Raw genomic sequence first — 22,636 nt, 5'->3', positions numbered from 1 at the left:
GGGAAAATAGCGCAGCTGAAAAACAGATGTATCTCACAATGATACAACTAGGCTGTATAAGCATGAGATTGATTAAATCAACCAGATGTTTTGTTCGAAAAGATAGTCTTTTCATTTGAAAAGTTGTTTTGTTAGGAGATTATATTAGAAAATCTTTTGGGGAAAAGAACAGTCCATAAACGGGAATAAGTTAAATTCTGTGAGTCAAGGGTGCCTGGGTGGATCAGTCAGTTGAGCATCCAACTCTTATTTTGGCTCAGGTCATGATCCTAGGTTTGTGAGATCGAGCCCCATGTCAAGCTCCACATTCGTGCCGAGCATAGATTCTGCTTAAGATCTTCTCTCTCTCCTTCTGCCCCTCTCTACCACTTGTGCTCGCTCTCCCTCTCTCTCTCTCTCTCTCTCAAATGAAATAAATAAAAATAAATAAAAAAAAAAGGGGTGCCTAGGGTGCCTCTGTTAAATGTCCAACTCTTAATCTTGGTTCAGGTCATGATCTCAGGGTTTGTGAGATCGAGCCCCACAATGGGCTGTGCACTGACAGCACAAGCCCGCTTGGGATTCTCTCTCCTTTCTGTGCCTCTCCCCATCCCCTGCACACTATAAACAAACAAATAAATATTCTGTGAGTCAAAGCTTATTTCATTTGGGTGGAAGGCAGTTGAAGTGGTGGTAATGGTAATACTCATTTTAGTGTTTCTTGTCTTAATTATGCATTTTAAGGATTTGGGATAGGTAGAAAGTGTTTCTTTAAAATTCTGTGTGGCCTTGCAGCACCTGGGTGGCTCAGTTGGTTGAGTGTCTCACTGTGATTTCACAGTTCATGGGTTCAAGCCCCACGTCGGGCCCTGTGCTGACAACTCAGAGCCTGGAGCCTGCTTCAGATTCTGTGTCTCCTTGTCTCTCTACCTCTCCCCCTTTTGTGTGCGTGCACGCACACTTTCTTTCTCAAAAATAAACAAACATTGAAGAATAATTTTGTGTGACCTTCATAAGTAATTCTCCCTGTTCATGTGTGTGCCTTTCTCTTTTTTTTTTTTTTAACGTTTATTTATTTTTTGAGACAGAGCATGAATGGGGGAGGGTCAGAGAGAGAGAGGAAGACACAGGATCTCAAACAGGCTCCAGGCTCTGAGCTGTCAGCACAGAGCCTGATGCGGGGCTCGAACTCACGGACCGTGAGATCGTGACCTGAGCCGAAGTTGGGCACTTAACTGGCTGAGCCACCCAGGCGACCCCCATTTTGTGATTCGTACATTTATTCATTCCTGTGACTTGAGTCCTGAGTTTGAACTGTATTAGTTGACCCTGATGGCACAATAAGGGTATTTATATTTCTTGGTCTGGCTTTGTTGGCTCCTCAGGTTATCCTACCTTGCGAATAGAGAAGAACGACCTGAGAAGTGTCACTCTTTTGGAGGCCAAAGCTAAGGTGAAGGATATAGCAATATCCAGGGAGAGGATAACTTTAAAAGATGTACTCCAAGAAGGTATTTATTTTCTTAAAATCGTTTCTCAAGCAAGATTTAATGTTAACACTATAAAATTTTTTTTATTTCAGATTGTAAGAATTTCATGTCTTTGTGTTTAAGGATAGAAGTATACAATTTATTTCCTTTCTAAAACTGATTTTTATTTTCTCTTTCTTTAGATCTTTAATTTGCCGTAATACAGCTTTGGTGTAAATCTTGATTTTTCAGTACATTAAAGCATTAATGTACTTACCACTGTACTTATGTATTAAATGTATTATGAATTAAGACATAATGTACTTATGTATTAAATATGTATAGAAATATACATATTTGTATATATTAGCATTTAAATACTACCTTTAAATATATTTTCTGTTCTTGTTTAAAGATGATCACTACCTAGCAAGCCTGTTTCAAATATTCTAAGTAATTTTCTCTGTGACAGATAGTATGGGGATGGAGCAGATGGAACAAGCATGGGCTTTGGAGTCACACCCAACTTCCATCCCCGTCCCATGATTTGTCACCTGTGTGACCTTGGAGAACTCATTTAATATCTTCCACGTCGTTTCCTTTTCTGTAAATTTGCACTGCATTGTCTGCACTTGGACTAGTAGTGAAGATTAGATGAAATGATGTACATTAAATGAACTTACGCATAATAGATGTTTGGTAGATTTTTGTACCCTTCCCTTTCCCACCTGTTGGTCCTTGTTTTCTTTCTTGAATTTTAGGGTATTGATTGAGGAGATGCTGAATGAGGACCAAAATTAATAATAAAGTACTTCATTGAGTTGAGTCCCTCAAGTTATTAAAGAGAGAATTACCTTTTCCCCCTTCCACAATCCAGTTTGTAGTGTTTTGAATGCATATGAGTCATTCTGAATTCATCTCTTGGTTGAGATGCTTATAGGTCAATCACAGCTGAGAGGTTTGAACTGTCCCCAGTGACAAGTAGTAATTAAAAGAAGCAAAATTTTTGGTCTGTTTTTGAATGTATGAGGGGAGTCCATTGTTCTCTTTTGTTATTGTTCTGAAGCTAAGCTTAGAAACTCATAAATGCCTCTAATGGATACCCCATTACTGAGTTCCACTGTTCCTGGCTATATCGTTAGTTTATTTAGGATGATTCAGAAAGGATTCTCATATATTTAGTTTAAATATGGTATTTCTAAAAGCAAGTTAAAGGGTGCCTGGGTGACTCGGTTAAGTGTCTGACTTTTGGTTTCTGCTCAGGTCATAATCTCATGGTTTGTGAGATAGAGCCCTGTGCTCTCAGTGCGGAGCCTGCTTGGGATTTTCTCTCTCCCTGTCTCTCTGTCCCTCCCTGCTTGTGTGTGTGTGTGTGTGTGTGTGTGTGTGTGTGTGTGTGTGTGTGTATTTATCAAAAAATAAATAAACTTAAAAAAAACAAAAGCAAGTTAAAATATTTCATAGTTACAAAGAATTTCTAATAGTCATTAAAAAACCAAAGATTTAGGTGAGAATAATGCTGCTGATCACATATGTCCTTGTTATGTTTAAGTTATATTGTGCCAGGAAGTTTTGTACTTATAGTTTTATGAAGGTTATCTTATGATGATCTCATTAATTATTATTTTTCCTTCTAGGTACTTTTGGGCGTATTTTCCATGGGATTTTAGTAGATGAAAAAGATCCAAATAAAGAAAAACAAGCATTTGTAAAAACAGTTAAAGGTAGGGTTTTTTTCCATACTGTTACCAGAATGTTTCCCTAAGGTAGATCATGCCAGTGAGATTCTGTCTCAGATTCTGAGTCTGCACCAGACCTTTAAGTCAGTTCATGTGAGTTTAGTTCATATGAGGCTAACTTTTGAGGATATTTGGCTTGTTTTCATAAGGTATAGAAAAAAAGGTCTAATAATTTAAGATGTTAAACACTTACTAGGTATTACTTGAGCTTGTAGTTAAATTACATCTATTTGACTTCATTGTTCCTATATGTACTATTGTGTTTTTCTTAGGTAAAAGTTGTTTCTTTCCTCTTAAAAACAGTTACTTATTTTTCCTCCTCCCCACTCCCAATACTGCTGTCTACAAAGAATAAAAAACACCCTGTCCCCCCTCCTCCACCCCAGACTCATAGTACCTTACATGAATAGGCTTGTTTATCTTCCTCCCACTTCCCTGCCTTTTTTTTTTTTTTTTTTTTTTTTTTTTTTGCTATTATATGTAATGCTGCAGAAAATATCCATGTGTGTATGTATCCTTCTTGGCTTAGTTTTTTTATAGGTATAGCCATAGTTGACATTGTTGCCCCAAGAGGTATTTGCATTTAAAATTTAGATAGATGTTGTCAGATTGTTTTCTAAAGGGTATATCACACTAGTTAATGTTATCATGAACAGAATATCTATTTTCACATATTCTTTTGGAGCAATATGATGCCTAATTTTTCACTTTATAATTGATATTTGTAAAAGCTTAAATTTTAGTTAAATTTGGTCATTTTAAGAAAAAGAAAAATGTAATTTATAGGGTGTTTAATGTCTGACAGTGTCTGATATGGACTGAGATGACAAGATGTTAATTTTGAAAAAACAAATAATAGCATTTTGATGCAGAAATTGAGGAAAAAATTAAATTCCGTTTTATATGTAAGAGGTGACATTTTATGAAGTTTTCAAAGTTAATTTATAAAAACTTATGTTTCTAAATCTACTTAAATGAATTGATGGAAAAGTATGAAGGATTTATGTTGTTTCTAAAAAGTTGTACTAACCTTAAAAATAAGGGTAATTTGATTTCTTTTAATTTAGCAAAATTGCTTGCTTAACACACACTTGCCATTCACGCATTGTTTTCTAAACGGTTTAACTTATTATACTGTTCAGTATATATTTTATCTACCTACCTCTCCTAGCCCCAAAGCATTTATAAAGGTTAATATGTAAGTTTGGTCCGTTAGGTTTTCTGACTAGGTTTGAAAGATATTTTACATATTAGCATTTATAAATATAGAATTTGAACCCTTAGTTTAATACTGTTGACTTTTGTTACATTTTCCCCCATTTTTAAGGAAACATTCCTCTGTGATTTTAATATTTCTTCTGGAGTTTATAAATCTGTGGTTAGTTTACAACTAGGCTGTCACTAATTTGTTCTGAATGAATCTTGAATTAGCAAAAGAACTTTCTATGTATAATTGGGTTGACTTAGGGTTGGAAAGGAGAAAAAAAGGAAATAATAGTGATAAGAAAACACAATGCAGATTCTGGGACTGTTTCACAAGATAAGATTTCTCCTTCCGGATACACTTGAAGTTGTAGTCAATTGGTTGTTTCTACGCCTTAACCACTGTGATTGTAATGTTCCTTCTGAGCTAGATGGAAACAAGAGAAAGCACAGTGAGTCCTTAGCCAAGATATAGTTACGGTTTGCATGAGAAACAAAGAGGAAGTGCATTGACCACAGTCGTTGGTGCAGAATTGTTAGATAGCTCCATATGACCTGGAGTATGGTCTGGTATCTTGAGATTTATTTTTTTGGAATTTTTTTTTAATTGAAGCTATGAAAATCTGGCAAATTTCTTTCACAAATCTGTATGCTTTATTACTTGCCACACAATTAGAAATGTAGCTTAAAATGTAAAAAATAATTTTTTAAAAGATTATTGACCTTTACCTTTAGACATAAGCAAGAAATTAGAATTTGGCTTCATAAAAAATTTGTAAATTTGCACAGAGACTTAATAGACATTCCAGTCTATTATTTATGTTGTTTCTAAAAAGTTGTACTAACCTTAAAAATAACAATAATGTTATTATATATGTATATTATATATAAAACACAAGTTGTGTGTGTGTGTGTGTATAATGTATAAGAAAGAAATTTCCAGAGATTGAAATTAAGAATCTGAATCTCATACAGTGAATATTGTGAAATTGAATTCCATGAAGTAAATTAATTAATTTGAGGTTATTGGTGTTGGGTTCTTATTTTGTTTTATAGTTGCTACTACTTTGCAATTTGGAAATAAGTTTTTTTTAATCATTTGTTCTTCTTGTAACTTGGAATGTAAATATTTTATAGTATTCTTTTCAAATGTGCACATCTTAAAATCTTTCAGTATTTAAAATTAAAAGACTTGGACTAGACTGGGAAGGGAATCCAGGAAAATGGTTTTTTCTTACTAAATGGATAAAATTATTTTTTCTCCAACTCCAACTGTTCTTAGATCATCATCTAGTTCAAGTGTCCCTTGCTTAATAGAGTATGCTTATTAAAGTTAATAATTTGAAGAAAATTAGGCATAAAATAACATGTCCTGAAATTGACTTTTATTTGGATCTTCATGCCAGTTGACAGGAAGGTCACCACTTATTAACTGGGTGCAGATTTCCAAATATTACTAGATTTCAATCTGAAAAAGACCCCAACAGTCCCCAAATCGTCCTGATCGTAATTTGATTAAAATTTATTTAGATTACAGAAAAAGAAATAAAGGCACATTCTGCCATTCCTAGATGATCCTAAATTTTGAGCAGTTTTTAGACAACTAGAGTTTATTCTGGCAGACATCAGTGTGATGCACGTTTTCCAAAGAAGTACCAAGTGTTTCAAGCCCTTGGCTTTTCGTCCGCCCATTTTACATTCCTACAAAGGTTTAAACTAAGTGAAGCTGTCTGGAAAAGTGGACACTACTAGCAAGTTGTGGAAGAGGGAGTGATTCCACTAGTTAGTCTTGGAAGAAAATGAAGTTTGTGATTGCTTAGCTTTGACAGTTGCACTTTTAAGGAGTAAATGTGACACATACTCATAGTACTTGACTTCAGTGATCTGGATTTTACTCTTGGTTTGGCATTTTACTATGTAGGGCTGGGATGTGAATCTTGGCTTTGCCAGTCTTTGTATCTTTTTCTCCCTCTTGTTGCGTTGATCAGAAGCTTTGCAAGTTACTACTATTTTTACTGTTGACATACAAATTAGTTATTGGTTTCTTTGAAAGTGTTGTTGTTGTTATTATTTTTAGGGAGTGCTAGCAGGGGAGGGGGCAGATGCAGAAAGAGAGAGGGAATCCTAAGCAGGCTCCATGGTCAGCACGGAGCCTGACGCAGGGCTTGATCCTACGACCCTGGGATCACGACCTGAGCTGAAATCAAGAGTTGGACACTCAACCGATTAAGCCACCCAGGTGCCCTTGAAAGTGTTTTTAAAGATACACTATACTCAGGGTGCCTGGGTGGCTCAGTCAGTTGAGTGTCCGTCCGACTTTGGCTCAGGTCATGATCTCATGGCTCTTAAGTTCAAGTCCCGTGTTGGGCTCTGACAGCTCAGAGCCTGGAGCCTGCTTCGGATTCTGTGTCTCCTTCTCTGTCTCTGCCCCTCTTCCACTCGCTCTGTCTCTTTCTCAAAAATAAAAACATTAAAAATAAATAAGTAAATAAAAGGTACACTATACTCATAATTTTGTTTTTGATATCTATAGGCCAGTTTTTTTTTTAATTTTATTTTTTATTTTTTAAAATTTACATCCAAATTAGTTAGCATATAGTGCAACAATGATTTCAGGAATAGATTCCTTAGTGCCCCTTACCCAGTTAACCCATTCCCCTCTCCCACAACCCCTCCTGTAACCCTCAGTTTGTTCTCCATATTTATGAGTCTCTTCTGCTTTGTCCCCGTCCCTGTTTTTATATTATTTTTATTTCCCTTCCCTTATGTTCATCTGTTTTGTCTCTTAAAGTCCTCATATGGGTGAAGTCATATGATTTTTGTCCTTCTCTGACTAATTTCACTTAACATAATACCCTCCAGTTCCATCCATGTAGTTGCAAATGGCAAGATTTCATTCTTTTTGATTGCTGAGTAATATTCCATTGTATATATATACAACACATCTTTATCCATTCATCCATGGGTGGACATTTGGGCTCTTTCCATACTTTGGCTATTGTCGCTAGTGCTGCTATAAACATGGGGGTACATGTGTCCCTTTGAAGCGGCATACCTGTATCCCTTGGATAAATACCTAGTAGTGCAATTGCTGGGTTGTAGGGTAGTTCTGTTTTTAGTTTTTTGAGGAACCTCCATACTGTTTTCCAGAGCGGCTGCACCAGCTTGCATTCCCATCTTCAGGCTGGTTTTTAAAAAACTGAAACTCATTTCCAATTTTATAATGAAAATATGCCATTCACTTAATGGAAATGTTCTTTTTAAATAGTGGAGAATATCCTCATTATTAAAGTAGTGGCCCCCGTAAGATGAAGAATGCTTATAGATTTGTGCAGATATTTGCTGACTTAAAATTCCTTTGGAGGCGCAAACTAAAGATACTAGTAAATTGCATTATTGTGTTTTGTGTTTCAAAAACATTGAACTAAAAGCCAATTATAGTTCTGTTACTTTGGACCAAAAACAGTAAGTTCAGATGCTAAAAATAAATGGAATAATCATACTAGTTTTGGGTATTATATGATAATTACATTTTTTTCTATTAATTTAATATCAGTTCTTTTTGTTTGCTAGCTTTTAACTCAGATAGGTAAGAAGAAAATAAAAGGGCCACAATCTCCCTTCAGAACCCCTGTGGTCATTTTTTTTTATAGTTTTATGTTTCTAAGGTTTGAACATGTAAATTGAAGAGAAAGGTGCAAAATTTAAATTCTCCCATCTCTAAACCTAACCATCATTAACAATTTATTATGATTCTCTTCATGAGTAAGAAAAAAAATGTGTCCAGATGTATCTAATTTTTCAAATAATTTGTTTTTAAAACATAACTGGTCACTCAAACAATTTGTCACCTTGGTTTTAAAATTTAATATTTCTTGGAGATCTTCTGTCATACATAGAGACTTAAATCTTATTTTTTAAAAGTAATTGCATAGTATCCCATTGTGCTAATTTAACTGATTCTCTTTTGATGGGCACTTTGGGTTGTTTTGAATTTTTTGCTATTACAAGTGAATAATATTCTTGTTACATTATATGTAGATGAACTTTTGTGACTATATCTGTAGATTATGCTCTTAATAGTGGGCTGATGATGTAGAGTATATGTATTTTTACACTTTGTTGGGTATTGCTTCCCTCACTTTCCCAAGATGCTATTGATGAACCTGTTTCATCACACTCCTGCCCAAACTGGCAGGTAGCTGATTGTTTTTGTCCCACTCTGACCAAGAAAATGATACTTCTTAATTTAGTTTGTTTGTCTTTACAGAAAGGTGAGGCTAAAAGTCATTTTGTAATTTTTTTTGTCATTTGTGTTGCTTTTTTTCAGTAAAGTTTATGCTTTTATCTTTTGACTCTTTAAATTTTTTTCTTATTGGTTTGTAGGAGTTCTTTAAAGAAGGGAAAAAATGAAATTAGCCCTTTATGTATATTTTTCCAGCCTGCTACTACTTTCTTTACTTTTTTTATGGAACCTTACTTAATTTCTAATTTTTACATACTCAAATTTATTCTTCCTGGCTTCTGTTAATGTTCATCTATTAAATTAAACACTGCCTGTTGCAATAGAATTTTGTAATATTTTGTAAAGATAATAGAAATAGGCTAGACCTATGTAGATTTACCTGTATCTTATAATGAAAATTCATCCTATAGTTTGAGATAAATTTTTGCTAATAGCAGAATAGGTCTTTTCACATATATAGTGTTAACATCCATGACAATGTCCTTTTCTTTATATAGATCAAGCTTCTGAAATTCAGGTGACAATGATGCTCACTGAAAGTTGTAAGCTACGAGGTCTTCATCACAGGTGAGAGGAAAACTACCCAGCATTTAAATGTTAAGCATGGTAACATTGTATACTACATTTTTATTTAAGAAAGTTGTGACATGTTCTGAATTGAAAGCTTTTTGGAATGCCCTTATTTTTTAAATAGAATATCAGTGAAAAAAATTAAAAAATGCAATAGATTCTAAGGAAGAAAAGAAAACATAGCTGGATAAAACATAGCTAAACTTTTTTTTTTTTTAATTTTTTTTTTCAACGTTTTTTTATTTATTTTTGGGACGGAGAGAGACAGAGCATGAACAGGGGAGGGGCAGAGAGAGAGGGAGACACAGAATCGGAAACAGGCTCCAGGCTCCGAGCCATCAGCCCAGAGCCTGATGCAGGGCTCGAACTCACGGACCGCGAGATCGTGACCTGGCTGAAGTCGGACGCTTAACTGACTGCGCCACCCAGGCGCCCCACGTAGCTAAACTTTTGAGAAAGGGAGTTTTTACATATTGTGTGCATATTATTCTTTAAAAATTAGGATAGTGATATATATCTGCTATACTCTCTGTCAAAAATAAATAAACATTAAAAAAAATTAAAAAAAAAGGCGCCAGGGTGGCTCAGTCGGTTAAGCATATGACTTTGGCTCAGGTCATGATCTCATGGTCTGTGAGTTCAAGCCCTGTTTCTAGCTCTGTGATGACAGTTCGAAGCCTGGAGCCTCCTTCAGATTCTGTGTCTCCCTCTCTCTCTTCCCCTCCTCCATTCATGCTCTGTCTCTTTCTCTGTCAAAAATAAATAAACATTAAAAATTTTTTTTTTTTTTTAAATATCTGCTATGGCGGGTGCCTAGGTGGCTCAGTCGGTCAAGCATCCAACTATTGGTTTTGTCTCATGGGTTCTCACAGTTTGTGAGTTCAAGCCCCTACATTGGGCTTCAAGCTGACAGTACGGAGCCTGCTTGGGATTCTCTCCCTCTCTTGCTCATTCTCTGTCTCTCAAAATAAATAAATAAAAACTTGAAAAAAAATATTTAAAAAATACCTGCTATGAAATTCTTTTTTTTTTTTTTTTTTCAACGTTTTTATTTATTTTTGGGACAGAGAGAGACAGAGCATGAACGGGGGAGGGGCAGAGAGAGAGGGAGACACAGAATCGGAAACAGGCTCCAGGCTCCGAGCCATCAGCCCAGAGCCTGACGCGGGGCTCGAACTCACGGACTGTGAGATCGTGACCTGGCTGAAGTCGGACGCTTAACCGACTGCGCCACCCAGGCGCCCCTGCTATGAAATTCTTTAACATAGAATACCAGAGATAAGAATAATAAACACCAGTAATCCCATCTCCTAAATTTAGTGAAAGTTAACATTTTACCACCTTTGTTTGGTGTATATAAATGTCTATTATCTACCTAGATGATACATAGATATTTAGGAGTGTAGAAATATTTAAAAAAAAATTTTTTTTAACTTTTTTAACGTTTATTTATTTTTGGGACAGAGAGAGACAGAGCATGAACGGGGGAGGGGCAGAGAGAGAGGGAGACACAGAATCGGAAACAGGCTCCAGGCTCTGAGCCATCAGCCCAGAGCCTGACGCGGGGCTCGAACTCACGGACCACGAGATCGCGACCTGGCTGAAGTCGGACGCTTAACCAACTGCGCCACCCAGGCGCCCCAGGAGTGTAGAAATATTTTAAAGTAAACTAGACATCTCAGCACTTAAATTCATTTCCAGCCTGTAATTCCCCTCCCCCCATGAAGATTTTTTTTAAAAATATTTACTTATTGAGAGAGAGAGAACAAGTGGGGGAGGGGCAGAGAGAGAGGGAGGGAGAATCCAAGCAGGCTCCGCGCTGTCAGCACAGAACCCAGTGTGGGGCTGAACCTCACGAACCGTGAGATGACCCAAGCTGAAAATCAAGAGTCAAATGCTTAATGACTGAACCACCCAGGTGCTCCGAAGATGTTTTAATATAATCATAATACCATTATTATCTTCAACAAGGTTAACAGGCTTCTTAATATAACAGAGCAATGTATCTAACTTTTTATGTAAGTAGCTATGAATTCATATCTACATTTAAAAAAGATTTGGAGCAGTTCAGTGAATGGTTGACCACGATCTTGTCATTAGGTCATAGTATGGTTTTTAAGAAATACTTGTAGTTCTGTATGAAGAACTTAAAAAAAAAAAAACTCATATCAGTCCTCTTACAGAGCTATAACAAAAGCTCTATCTTCTGAAACAAAAAGGACTTAAATATTGTATCTCAACATGCTGCAGTATCAGTATTGGGGCAAGGTTTTTAAAAAGAAAAATAACTACATAGAGTCAGCTTAATTTGTATGCCTATTCCAGATTTGGTTGCATATGTTTAAAAAAATGGGTCAGTGACCATCCCTGTTGGAAGATATGTATGGACTTCTGGGGAAACACACACACACACATGCACACACACAAGTGATGCATGCAAAAGGCATCATGCATTTTAATTTCTTTGTACTTTGAGCAGTTACTTGAGTTCTGCCAAAAAATAAGATGACTATGCAGAGTTTTATTTTTGAGTTTCATTTATACTTTGGTTCCTATTTGAAAGAATTTGAGAACCTAAAAAGAAGGCAGCAGTAGTGAGAGCAGTAAAATGGTAATGAAAGTTGAGTTTTATGGCTTTGTGATGGTGGGGGAGAAAACAAATAAGCCAACAATAAGGATACAAATATTTTTGCTGTGATTGAACATAAAACATCTTTTAGTTTCTGGGGAAACATTAAAAGTTGATAAATCTCAGTATTAGAAGGGAAAGAAACAAATGTTCTTTGGGGGAGGAAAAAAGTTTTCCTAGTTTCAAATTCTCAAGTAGATGTCACATTAGGCTTATCATACTTGGGGCATTGATTAATATAATGAACAGATATACTTTTTAGTTTCATTGAGCATAAAAAAGCCCAGGGTGTTTGAAAAAATTGGACATACAGTAATGGTCGGACTGAAGATGTCCCATTGAAGGGTTAAAGTCAAGTGATTGAAGAATGTTACCTTCCCTTGGTCTGATTCAGTCCAAGTATAGAACGTATTTACAGAGGAATGCATGGATAACGTTCCTGAGATTATATTTTATAAAAAATACACTTTGTTTCCTTTGAGTAACAAAACAATTACTGGATAATGGTCATTTAGAAATGTCCTTCTTGACCTGATTGGAAGTGCTTGATGTTCTATTCTGCTGACTCTGAGAGGAAGAGCCAAAAGTGTTTAATACTAGTATGTAATGTCAACCTAGTATTTAGGTACCTACCTAGTATTCTTACCCTGATAAAAGGTCTGTACACTTCACAGAAGTGGGAAACAGGGATAAATGTAGACAAAGCCAAGATTTTCCCAAGAAGCAGTTTTATATCCACTGTAGCCTAGGTGCTTTGGCTGAATAACGTTCAGAGCAAGTATATGCAGCATTTCTCATGTGGCTTTAGCCTGTACGGTTTTCCAGCATCCTATCAGGATGAATTAGCAGCCCAGGACACCTTAGGTGATGGAATGCCACATGCTGAATAGGGCTCATACTGGACATTCAGCGATTGGGGAAAGTCTTCTAAAGGCAGATTGTCTAGTTTGGTCATGGCTAATTGTTCTTCCTGGCTGTAGAGTAATACCAGGACTCCTAGTTTTTAATGAGTATCATGGGTACGTCTGTGCATTTATTTGTTCATTCTCTTATTCTAATTCATTTAGCACCAGTTTTGTACTTGGAACTCTGCTAGGCCTGAGGGACAAAAATGAACTAATGATCTTCAGTGTTCATATTGTACAACTTATCAAGCCAACAAAATACACTTAGTAAGAAATGACACCTCATTTCAGAATTTAACTTTTTAAAACTGGTTGTGGTACGCAATTCCACATGCAAAGCATGTTTACTTCATGTTTTAACATTCCAAGAATAAGAATTGTAAAGTGTTGATATATTTTAAGTATTTTGAAATTCTTTTTATTCCTTTTTCTACTGGAATTTATGAGAATAATATTTACTGTAAATTGAAATAGCTGTATAAATAAAAAGATACCAATTTATTTTAATTACATCCGAAGTGCTTCATATTAAAGTACTCTTGAGTTATTTCTGTGTGCAGTTTGGCTCTCCATTGGCCTGAAGTTGCCTGGTGGTGACCTCACAATTAGTGCCTCCCGGCCCTCACTCTGCAGGCACGCTTGGCAAGACTGAGAACTGCGTGCAGTTCTTGTCTCATGTCCCCACAGAACCTTCCCTGTTTCTACCTTGTTCTTGCCTACAGCACCAGTTTCTACTCTCATCTGCTCTTCATCTAGGTCCCAGATCTTCCTTTTTATCCTCCTTTTCTTTATAAAATGGATAGAATGAAGGCCAGCCATTTGTACTTTAAAACATGTTCATGCAGGGGTGCCCAGGTGGTTCAGTTGGTTAAGTGTCTGACTTTGGCTCAGATTATGGCCTCACGGTTCGTGGGTTCGCGCTCCACGTGGGGCTCTGTGCTGACAGCTCAGAGCCTGGAGCCTGCTTCAGATTCTCTGTCTCCCTCTGTCTCTGCCCCTCCCCTGCTTGCGCTCTGTCTCTGTCTTTCAAAAATAAATAAAATATTTAAAAAAAAAAAAACAAAACATGTTCGTGCAACTTGTTACCTCTCCTAGAGGGCTTTTAGTCCCCTGGTGATAGAGCAAATGATTTGATCTCAAACAGCAAACTTACTGTGCCTGGATAAAATGCCTTTAACTGTGCTCAGTGAATTTCAGACCTGAGGAGAGGAGCAGAGAAATAATTTTGGGGATGCTAGATCAGGTAACTCTTCACATTACACCTCAAATCATTGTGTGCTCAGTTAAACCTGAATGCAAACCTGTTGTACTCATTTTAGTGTGCATGGGACTTGGTAAGAAAAGAGGCACTGTCACTTCCCGTGCATTCCTTCTTGCTCTCCCGGGAGGGAATATCCAGTGAGCCAGGGAAAAGCAAAGGGTTTTGGAACTGGATGAAGTTTTGAATTTTCTTCTCCATGCACTTGTTGTTTGTGCTTGGCAGATAACCTAACCTCTCTTTGCATGGGTTTCTTCACTCAACTGAGTGGGACTAATCATCACTGCCACTCTTAGGCTGTAATGGTAAGCAGAAGCTGTACTAGGAGTTTTTTTTGTGCAGGTCTACTAATCTCTTGAGTCCTCATTTTCTGCTGCTTAGGGGTCAGTGCTTTCCCTATTAGTAAGTCCTACATAGCAGTAGAGGAGTCCGCAGCTTTCACTTGTGCACCGTTGGGTCAGAGTTGTGTGACTGTGGTTTTCAGAGAGACACATGCTCAATTGAAACAATTTAGGAAAAAACAAAACAGAAAAAGCAAGATAGAAATGATCTAAAGCCCCACAACTCAAAGACAACAACTTTTAATTCTTGTCATATTTCTGTGCAGAGTTTTATTAGTTTTTCTCCCATCTTTGAAATTACCCTGCAAACATATGTAAATTTTGTATCTTGCTTTCATATAAGATAAACTTTTACTCTTCTTTTCTTAACATCTCTTTGTGACCATTTAATTGTTATGTACTATCCTGCTATTTGGGTGTGCTGTTAGTTGTTTGTAACTTTTTGCTATTAATATTTCATTAACTATCCTTGTTCATGTAGCTTTTTAATGTTTGATATTATTTCTTTATTAAATATCCTTAGAGGCAGAATTTACTAAGTTAAGGAGTAGGATTGTTTTTAAGGCTGTGATACTTGTGTTATTTATCAAATATTTATTAAATGCTTATTTTCTATGGCACAGAATACAAAGCATTGGGCATAAAAATAAGAATTCATGTTTTTGCCTTTTTTGGCATAGTTGGGAAAATGAGATAATTGTGTAAAAAGTTACAAACCTTGAAGAAAATTAAATTATTTCCAGGTATCAATGGAAAGAGGTGTCGTCAGGAAATAGGATGAAAGTATTTATGTGTGCCATGGAAATTTAAAGAGAAACAATACTGCTCACTACATGGTTGGCTTTATCTTGTACATCATAACAACATTTTATGGTTGGTATGATGCCATGTTAGAGGTATGGAAACTAAGGCCAGGAAAGATGGTTGCACAAACAGTACATGGTAAATTTAGGATTTGGAAATCAGATTCTAAGTCCCATGGGACCAGCTAAGGGCATCTTGGCTTTTGTGGCGGTTGCAGCCTCTCTGAGGCCTTCTTGATAGCATATTCTGGTCCATAGTCTGCATGGGGTCTGCTTTTCTTTAATGTGTTGATGGACTAAAGAGGATGTTATATAAACGCATCAAGTCATTTTTTAGATGTCTCTGATTACCCCATAAGAGTAAAGTTTTAGTGTGACTAGAGAGTGTTTTCAGAGAATCCAGTCCACGGGAAACAACTTTGAGTTTACAGCTTTTCCCTATCTATCCACCAAGTGTATATGTGGGCAACACTGATGTCTAGTTTTAAGGGGCATTTATAACATTATTACATTTTTAATGGTTATCATGTTTTTAAGTATGTTTGAGATTTTCTGGTTTTGTTTTAGGTTACCTTTATTGCTTTTTATTAAAAATAAGCCCTTGAGGTTTTAGATTTCACTTGTCTTTCTCCTGATTTCATTATTTTGTAGAAATCTTCTTCCTATTACGCATGTGTGTATAGAAGAAGGAGAAAAGCCCATGGTGATACTGCCTTACATGAATTGGGGGAATCTTAAGTTGTTTTTACGGCAGTGCAAATTAGTAGAGGCCAATAATCCGCAGGTGAGAAAAATTTGCCCCAATACTAATTATTTGCCGGGAACTTCTGATATTATCTTTGAAAATAGATGTTAACCTTCCTATATATAAACTGTTTAAAAACCTGTAAAAAGAAACTCAAAATGAACTAGAAGATATTTATACCCTGTTGATTTAGAGTAAGATGGTTTATGATTCCTGTCTTAAAGGTTGCACTTCACTGATGGCTGAACTTTCTCCTTTTATCCATTGTGTGTTTATTTATAATCACCTCAGACCCTCTCTAACACCATCTCAGCCATTTTCCTGATAACTCTTTGAAGGCACTGGTACTAGATCTCCCTTGTAGGAATGGAAACACACTTGACAGAGTCATTTGGTCCATATTATACCAAAAGCTGGTCGTGACTGGAGGTCTAGATTATGGGGATAATGGATCTGTTTTTTAATATGCTTGGCTATAAGATATCGATCACTTAGGAGTTTCCTTCTCTTTGCTGCTTGTGCACATGGCTTTGAAGCATTTGGTTATATTCCAGACACATTATGATGGTAGTGGTAGTAAAGCCTGGTTGGTGTTTTGTTGCCTACTGTAACTTGTAGCTGTATTGTTTGTTTTAGAGTTTATAATGATGTACTTACTACAGTTGCCCAGAGAAAGTGGATTCAAATGCTGCATCGGGTGACCTATAAGTCAATATGCTTTGTAAATTGACAGGATTAAAGCCAGGGTTCCCCAAAAATTGTTGGAGGCTGCAGCCCATCAACGTTACCTGAGGAAGAATTTCACTCCTTAGCCCACAGTACTAGCATACTGGCTCTAGAGGAGCATATCAGTAGTGAGAGCTATAGACTTATATTAGTTTGAAAATGGTCTCCAGAGATAATCTCCTAATAAAAACTTTTGATTTTAAAGAACAGGTTATCAAATAATAAACATTTGAAATATTATCTTGAGAATTTGGCATTCATGGAACAGATATTTATTGGGCACCTATTGTAAGTCCTAGTTGTTGGGGAGATCTACCTAACAGATGAGAGAGACAGTGTGAAGTAAATGGTAAGTTACATTACAGAATGATAAGTACTAGTAGATACAAATATTAGGGAGCCATGGGAACATATTCTTGGTCAAGAAGTAGCTTTTTAAAAGTCAAGTGTAGGTGTAAAGAAGTATTTTGGGATGGAGTAGGATTGTGGAATAAAATAAGTAGCTGCCATCATAATTTTTGTGCTAACTACAAGCAATGTCATTTTTTTTTTTTAACCACAGGCAATTTCTCAACAAGACCTGGTACACATGGCCATTCAGATTGCCTGTGGAATGAGCTATCTGGCCAGAAGGGAAGTCATCCACAAAGACCTGGCTGCTAGGAACTGTCTGTAGGTGCCATGAGCTTGTCACTGTCCTTTGATGTTTAGTTTTCCCTGGATTTGGGCTCTCTCCAGGAGTCACTGTGGGAATTGTAAGAGTAACCCTGATTCATATGTTTTAAACAGTCTGATTGCATTTGATGCTCATGTCTTTACTTTTCAGGATTGATGACACACTTCAGGTTAAGATCACAGACAATGCCCTCTCCAGAGACTTGTTCCCCATGGACTATCACTGTTTGGGGGACAATGAAAACAGGCCAGTTCGGTGGATGGCTCTGGAAAGTCTGGTTAATAATGAGTTCTCCAGTGCTAGTGATGTGGTAAGTGCTGGGAATCTTGGATATCAATAGAATGGTGAAGAGGCTTTATGTTTTAATTTTTTTTCTATATATTTTTTTTAATTTAGTAACTGTTCCCTGAAATGTTTCATTGAGAAAGCGAGTGTAGTTAGCTCCAGTCAGCCAGTTCATGGAAAGATGCTGTGACTCAGACCATGGGCCATCAATGTGTGTAATCACATTTCATCCTCAGAGTAACCCTGTGAGGGGGCTGTTAACACTATGAAGTAGCTAGACACGAATATCCCAGTTTTAAAGGTAGATACTAAGGCTTAGAGAGATTTCAGTATTTGGGTTTTTTTTTTTTTTCTTATGTAAGTCTCAGAAGAACCAAGTGATTGCCAGATCATAAAGATTTATTGTTCCTTTCAAACATCCTCTTCCAACATTATGAACTGTGTTATTTGTAATTCCCCAGATGCCACTCTCTTCCCTTTTGTCTGTTTCTGAGTAGTTCTGCCCACCAGAGAAGATCATATAGTGGGATCCTTTATACTTAGTGATGAATAGTTTCAGTAGCCACGTTTACTTGTGGGTATTTTGTAGACATTTTAAATTGCTTTTAATTTCTCACTTTTTAGTCTCATTTGAAAGATGGATTTATTTTTCTATCTCAGTACAGTTTGTTACTGTAGCTGAATAGAGATTAGGTAAAACTTTTGCTTATAGGGTCGCCCTCTGTGACCACTCAATGATACGTTAGTATTAAATATAAAACCATAAGAGACTTGAATGCAGAGAGCAAATTGAGGGTTGATGGGGGGTTGGGGAAGGGGAGAAATGGGTGATGGGCATTGAGGAGGGCACTTGTTGGGATGAGCACTGGGTATTGTATGTAAACGATGAATCACAGGAATCTACCCCCAAAGCCAAGAGCACACTGTATACACTGTATATTAGCTAACTTGACATAAATTTTTAAAAATAAATAAATATAAAATCTTATAGAATTATTTGCTTTGAAGTTTCAACTGTAAAAATTGGGCTTACTATATCCTTGTATCTTGTGGTTTACATCAATAGATTTTATTTATAATATAGGGTTACCCTTTTACTTCTAAGTTTGTGTGCTTTAAGGATTGCTCTTTTAATGCCCTCATTTCCTTAGTTGTATTAGTCCTCTGGATGCTGTAACAAATTATGCAACCTTGGTGGTAAAACAAGAGAGGTTTATTCTCACAATTGAATTCTGGAGGTCAGATGTCTGATATGAAGGTGTAGACAGGGCCATGCTCCCTCCAGAGCCCCTAAGGGGGAAACTTTCCTTGTTTTTTCCAGCTGCTGATGGCTGTTGGCATTTCTTGGCTCATGGCTGCATCTCTCTGCTGCATGTTCCTATCACCTTCTCTTCTGTGTGTGTCTGTCTCTTAAAACTCCTTCTCCCTCTCTCTTATAAAGATATTTATGATTGCATTTAGGACCCACCTATATAATCCAGGATAAGCTTTTTTGGGGGTGGGAGAGAAGGGTTGTATTTTCAGTTTTGATACCGATTTTTCTCAAATAATATAAAATGGGAAAGCGGAGTTTGATTTTAGTCTAGCACACAGCTCCTGTATGAATATCACTAAGGACAAATTATGCTCTTATTGATATGTTTTGGAGGTTGCCAGATCTTTATTTATTTATTTAAAAAAAAATTTTTTTTTCAACGTTTATTTATTTTTGGGACAGAGAGAGACAGAGCATGAACGGGGGAGGGGCAGAGAGAGAGGGAGACACAGAATCGGAAACAGGCTCCAGGCTCCGAGCCATCAGCCCGGAGCCCGACGCGGGGCTCGAACTCACGGACCGCGAGATCATGACCTGGCTGAAGACGGACGCTTAACTGACTGCGCCACCCAGGCGCCCCTGCCAGATCTTTATTTAGAAGTTCCGAATTGTAGCTGGAATTCTTTGCCAGCTTCTACATTAAGCAAAGCTGTTTTCATGGGAGTACAAATGAGTTTAACGTTTTTAGCACATAGCTTAAAACATAATATCAGTTAAACTAGAACTATATGGTTTTCAGATCTACCCCTTTAATAGAAAGGGGTAGAAATCTGAACATTTTTGAGTGAAGAAAAGTAACTTTGTTCAATATAGTTTTTTTAAATTCTTACTCCATTGTTGATTTAAAAGATTAAGTCACTCATCTCTTTGGGATATTACTATTTTTTTCCATGGTTGATTTTTAAAATTTGTGATTTTGTTACTCATTGAAATATAGCATAATTGCCTTAGCAGAAATGAAGGGGCAGTTGGGGTGAACCCAAAACTAGTCTAGTGGGCAGGAAATGGAAGATGTTTCTTAAATAACAAGTATGCCATGTAACTTCAAGAGATTGGGAATTGTTTGATTAATCTCTCAGTAAAAGGAGTAGTGATAGTTTCTATTTCAAGGGAATATACAAGATGGACAATAGTGCTGTTTGCTCTTACAGTGGAAGCCCCTAGAAAATGCACTGCTTAATTTAATGTATTTAGCTGTGTAGGTTATTCCACTCTAAGTTTGAGAAGTAATGGAATTATGTTTTATAACATTTATGATTAAATATTTCACAGGAACTCCTGAGTGGAAGTTAAATTAGATAATACACTTTCAACCAATGAAACTGTAGTTAATAATACATCCCTAGGTGGGGTGCCTGGGTGGCTCAGTCGGTTAAGCATCCGACTTCGGCTCAGGTCATGATCTCATGGTTCATGGATTCAAGCCCCGTGTCGGGCTCTGTGTGGACCACTCAGAGTCTACAGCCCGCTTGGATTCTGTGTCTCCCTCTTTCTTTGCCCCTCCTCTGCTCCCGCTCTGTGTCTCTTACCTTCAAAAATAAACATTAAAAAAAAAATAATACATCCCTGAGCAATGTGATCTACATCTCTTCAGCCGAGTACACTGTCCTGTATTAAGTCCCAAGTTGAGGATACATGGTTTACTTGAGCAAACATTTCAAAATTATATTTAGAATTAGTTACTTTTATGGTTATGGTATTTTATAAATTTTGCAAGAGTTCATATATTTTATGTAAGAATCTGTCTTCTCTCAGAATGTAGTTGTACTAGATACCTTATTGCTTGCTGCTTGATCACTTGACAGCTTTATTTTTAAAAAATCTCCACGAACTTAATGGTGAGCAACTTAACAGCAGACTTACTTTAAAATCATAATTACTTTTAGTGTATCTTGGCATAAACTTATTTGAAATCTCTGTGTGACCCAAATTCTTCTGGCTGTACTTAGAATGTGATAGTGAGAAAACCCATGGATTTACATTTAATATGGTTAATCCTAAAATGTTCAGATTTTTCTTCTTTAGATTCTTAGAAATTAATTTCTTTTAAAATATATGTGTGTGTGTGTATATTTTCCCTTTAAATATCTTTTGTCTTGGATAGTTAAGATTAAAAGGAATAGGAACACTTTTCTGTGTCCTATGACTGTGATGTCACACTCACTATTAGTGTATTCAGTTTTGTGGGATTAAATACTTTTTGAATTCTTACATTAAAACACAAATGTTAAAGATTGCTTGTTAACACTTGTATTGAAAATCTTTATGCATAATCATTGTTCTCTGTTCCCACTTTTCCATTATGGATGGAGTTGGGGGTTCAAAAGCTCCATTTGAAATACTGGTTTGGGGCTGAAAAGCTTTGTGTGTAGTCATATGCAAGATAAGTAATGTAACTCCACTCCCAACAGAGTCCTACACATGTAAAATACACATTTCAGGCGTAAATGTAGCACCTAACAAATGATATAACTGCCTTGGAGGGGGCATTTTCTTTGTCCTTTAAAAGAGCCTTAACATTTTTGCTTTTTTTTTTTATAGTTGAAAATTCTATGTGATTTATTTGGAAATACATTAATGTTTTCTATCTTAAAAATAATACATTGCGGGGCGCCTGGGTGGCTCAGTCGGTTAAGCGTCCGACTTCAGCCAGGTCACGATCTCGCGGTCCGTGAGTTCGAGCCCCGCGTCGGGCTCTGGGCTGATGGCTCAGAGCCTGGAGCCTGTTTCCGATTCTGTGTCTCCCTCTCTCTCTGCCCCTCCCCCGTTCATGCTCTGTCTCTCTCTGTCCCAAAAATAAATAAATGTTGAAAAAAAAAAATAATACATTGCATCTCTTGATTGTGTTTCCATAATTTTTACTGAAAAGATTCAATATTTCAGTATGTCAATATTCTTATAATGTTAATATCAGCTTTCAACTGTTGAACTTAGGAAATATGCACAACTAGATTTGACTGGTTATAAATCTGTTTTATTATTCCAAGATATGACATCATCTTAGGCATTCTTAAGAATTTCTGGATATTGTTTTTATTCTGTTTTCATCAGATATAGATACCACCATGGATTTTTTTGTGTGACTTTCTTTTCCTTTATTTGAAAATAGATTTCTTGATTTATATCTTCTTTCAACTATTTAGGTAATTATAGTAGCTAACATAATTCTGCTATTAAGAGACTACCTCCTATTAAGAGACTAAATGCAATCAGGAATGCACAATTAAGAGTTTCTTTCTTAGTACTTTTTTGTCTTTATAGTATTACATTGTTTTTAAAAAACATTTTCTTGGCAAAAACAAGTCAAGGAAATGATTTCCATGCTAATCTTATCAGTATGACTTACTGTAATGAGACTCTTTAAGGTATTTGAACAGTTTTAGGGTACAGAGTAAATTAAAATGTGTTTCTTGTGCCTTTACAATATTTATTTTGTGAACATTAAAGACGACCTAGAAGAAGGAGGGAAATTTAGTTATCTAGATCTAGGTATCTAGATAACTATATCTATAGCAGAGTGCTTCTTACTGCTCATTTGCCCAGTGTCATGGAAAGTCATTGCCCATGCCTTGAGTAGAAGAAATTCACATTGGTAATACACTCATGAAGAGTGGTCTTCTGAACTACTGTGGTATCAAAGAGAAAGGTACGGTTTTCAGAGAATATGTAGCATTTGGGGGAGGAGGGGTTTGAGAACTATAGCTTCTACGTTTTTTGGTTTTGTTTTATTTATTTGAAAGTTTTATA

At 36.4% G+C, this 22,636-nt stretch overlaps 1 protein-coding gene across 1 annotated transcript in view; it reads left to right on the top strand.

Moving 5' to 3' along the window:
- The window catches only part of RYK (receptor like tyrosine kinase), a gene marked incomplete at its 5' end in the record, with an annotated part of 108,471 nt that overhangs the window by 67,339 nt on the left and 18,496 nt on the right, over positions 1-22,636 (top strand). The window contains 6 exons of the mRNA XM_040481116.1: positions 1,365-1,490; positions 3,086-3,172; positions 9,134-9,203; positions 15,794-15,926; positions 17,176-17,285; positions 17,440-17,599. Coding sequence (XP_040337050.1) covers positions 1,365-1,490; positions 3,086-3,172; positions 9,134-9,203; positions 15,794-15,926; positions 17,176-17,285; positions 17,440-17,599 — 686 coding nt within the window. The remainder of the gene's footprint in view (positions 1-1,364; positions 1,491-3,085; positions 3,173-9,133; positions 9,204-15,793; positions 15,927-17,175; positions 17,286-17,439; positions 17,600-22,636) is intronic.

The sequence above is a fragment of the Herpailurus yagouaroundi genome, unplaced genomic scaffold (genome assembly GCF_014898765.1).
Source record: "Herpailurus yagouaroundi ecotype Mexico unplaced genomic scaffold, PumYag 159, whole genome shotgun sequence".
NCBI lineage: Eukaryota > Metazoa > Chordata > Mammalia > Carnivora > Felidae > Herpailurus > Herpailurus yagouaroundi.
This window is presented reverse-complemented; position numbering and strand designations above follow the sequence as displayed.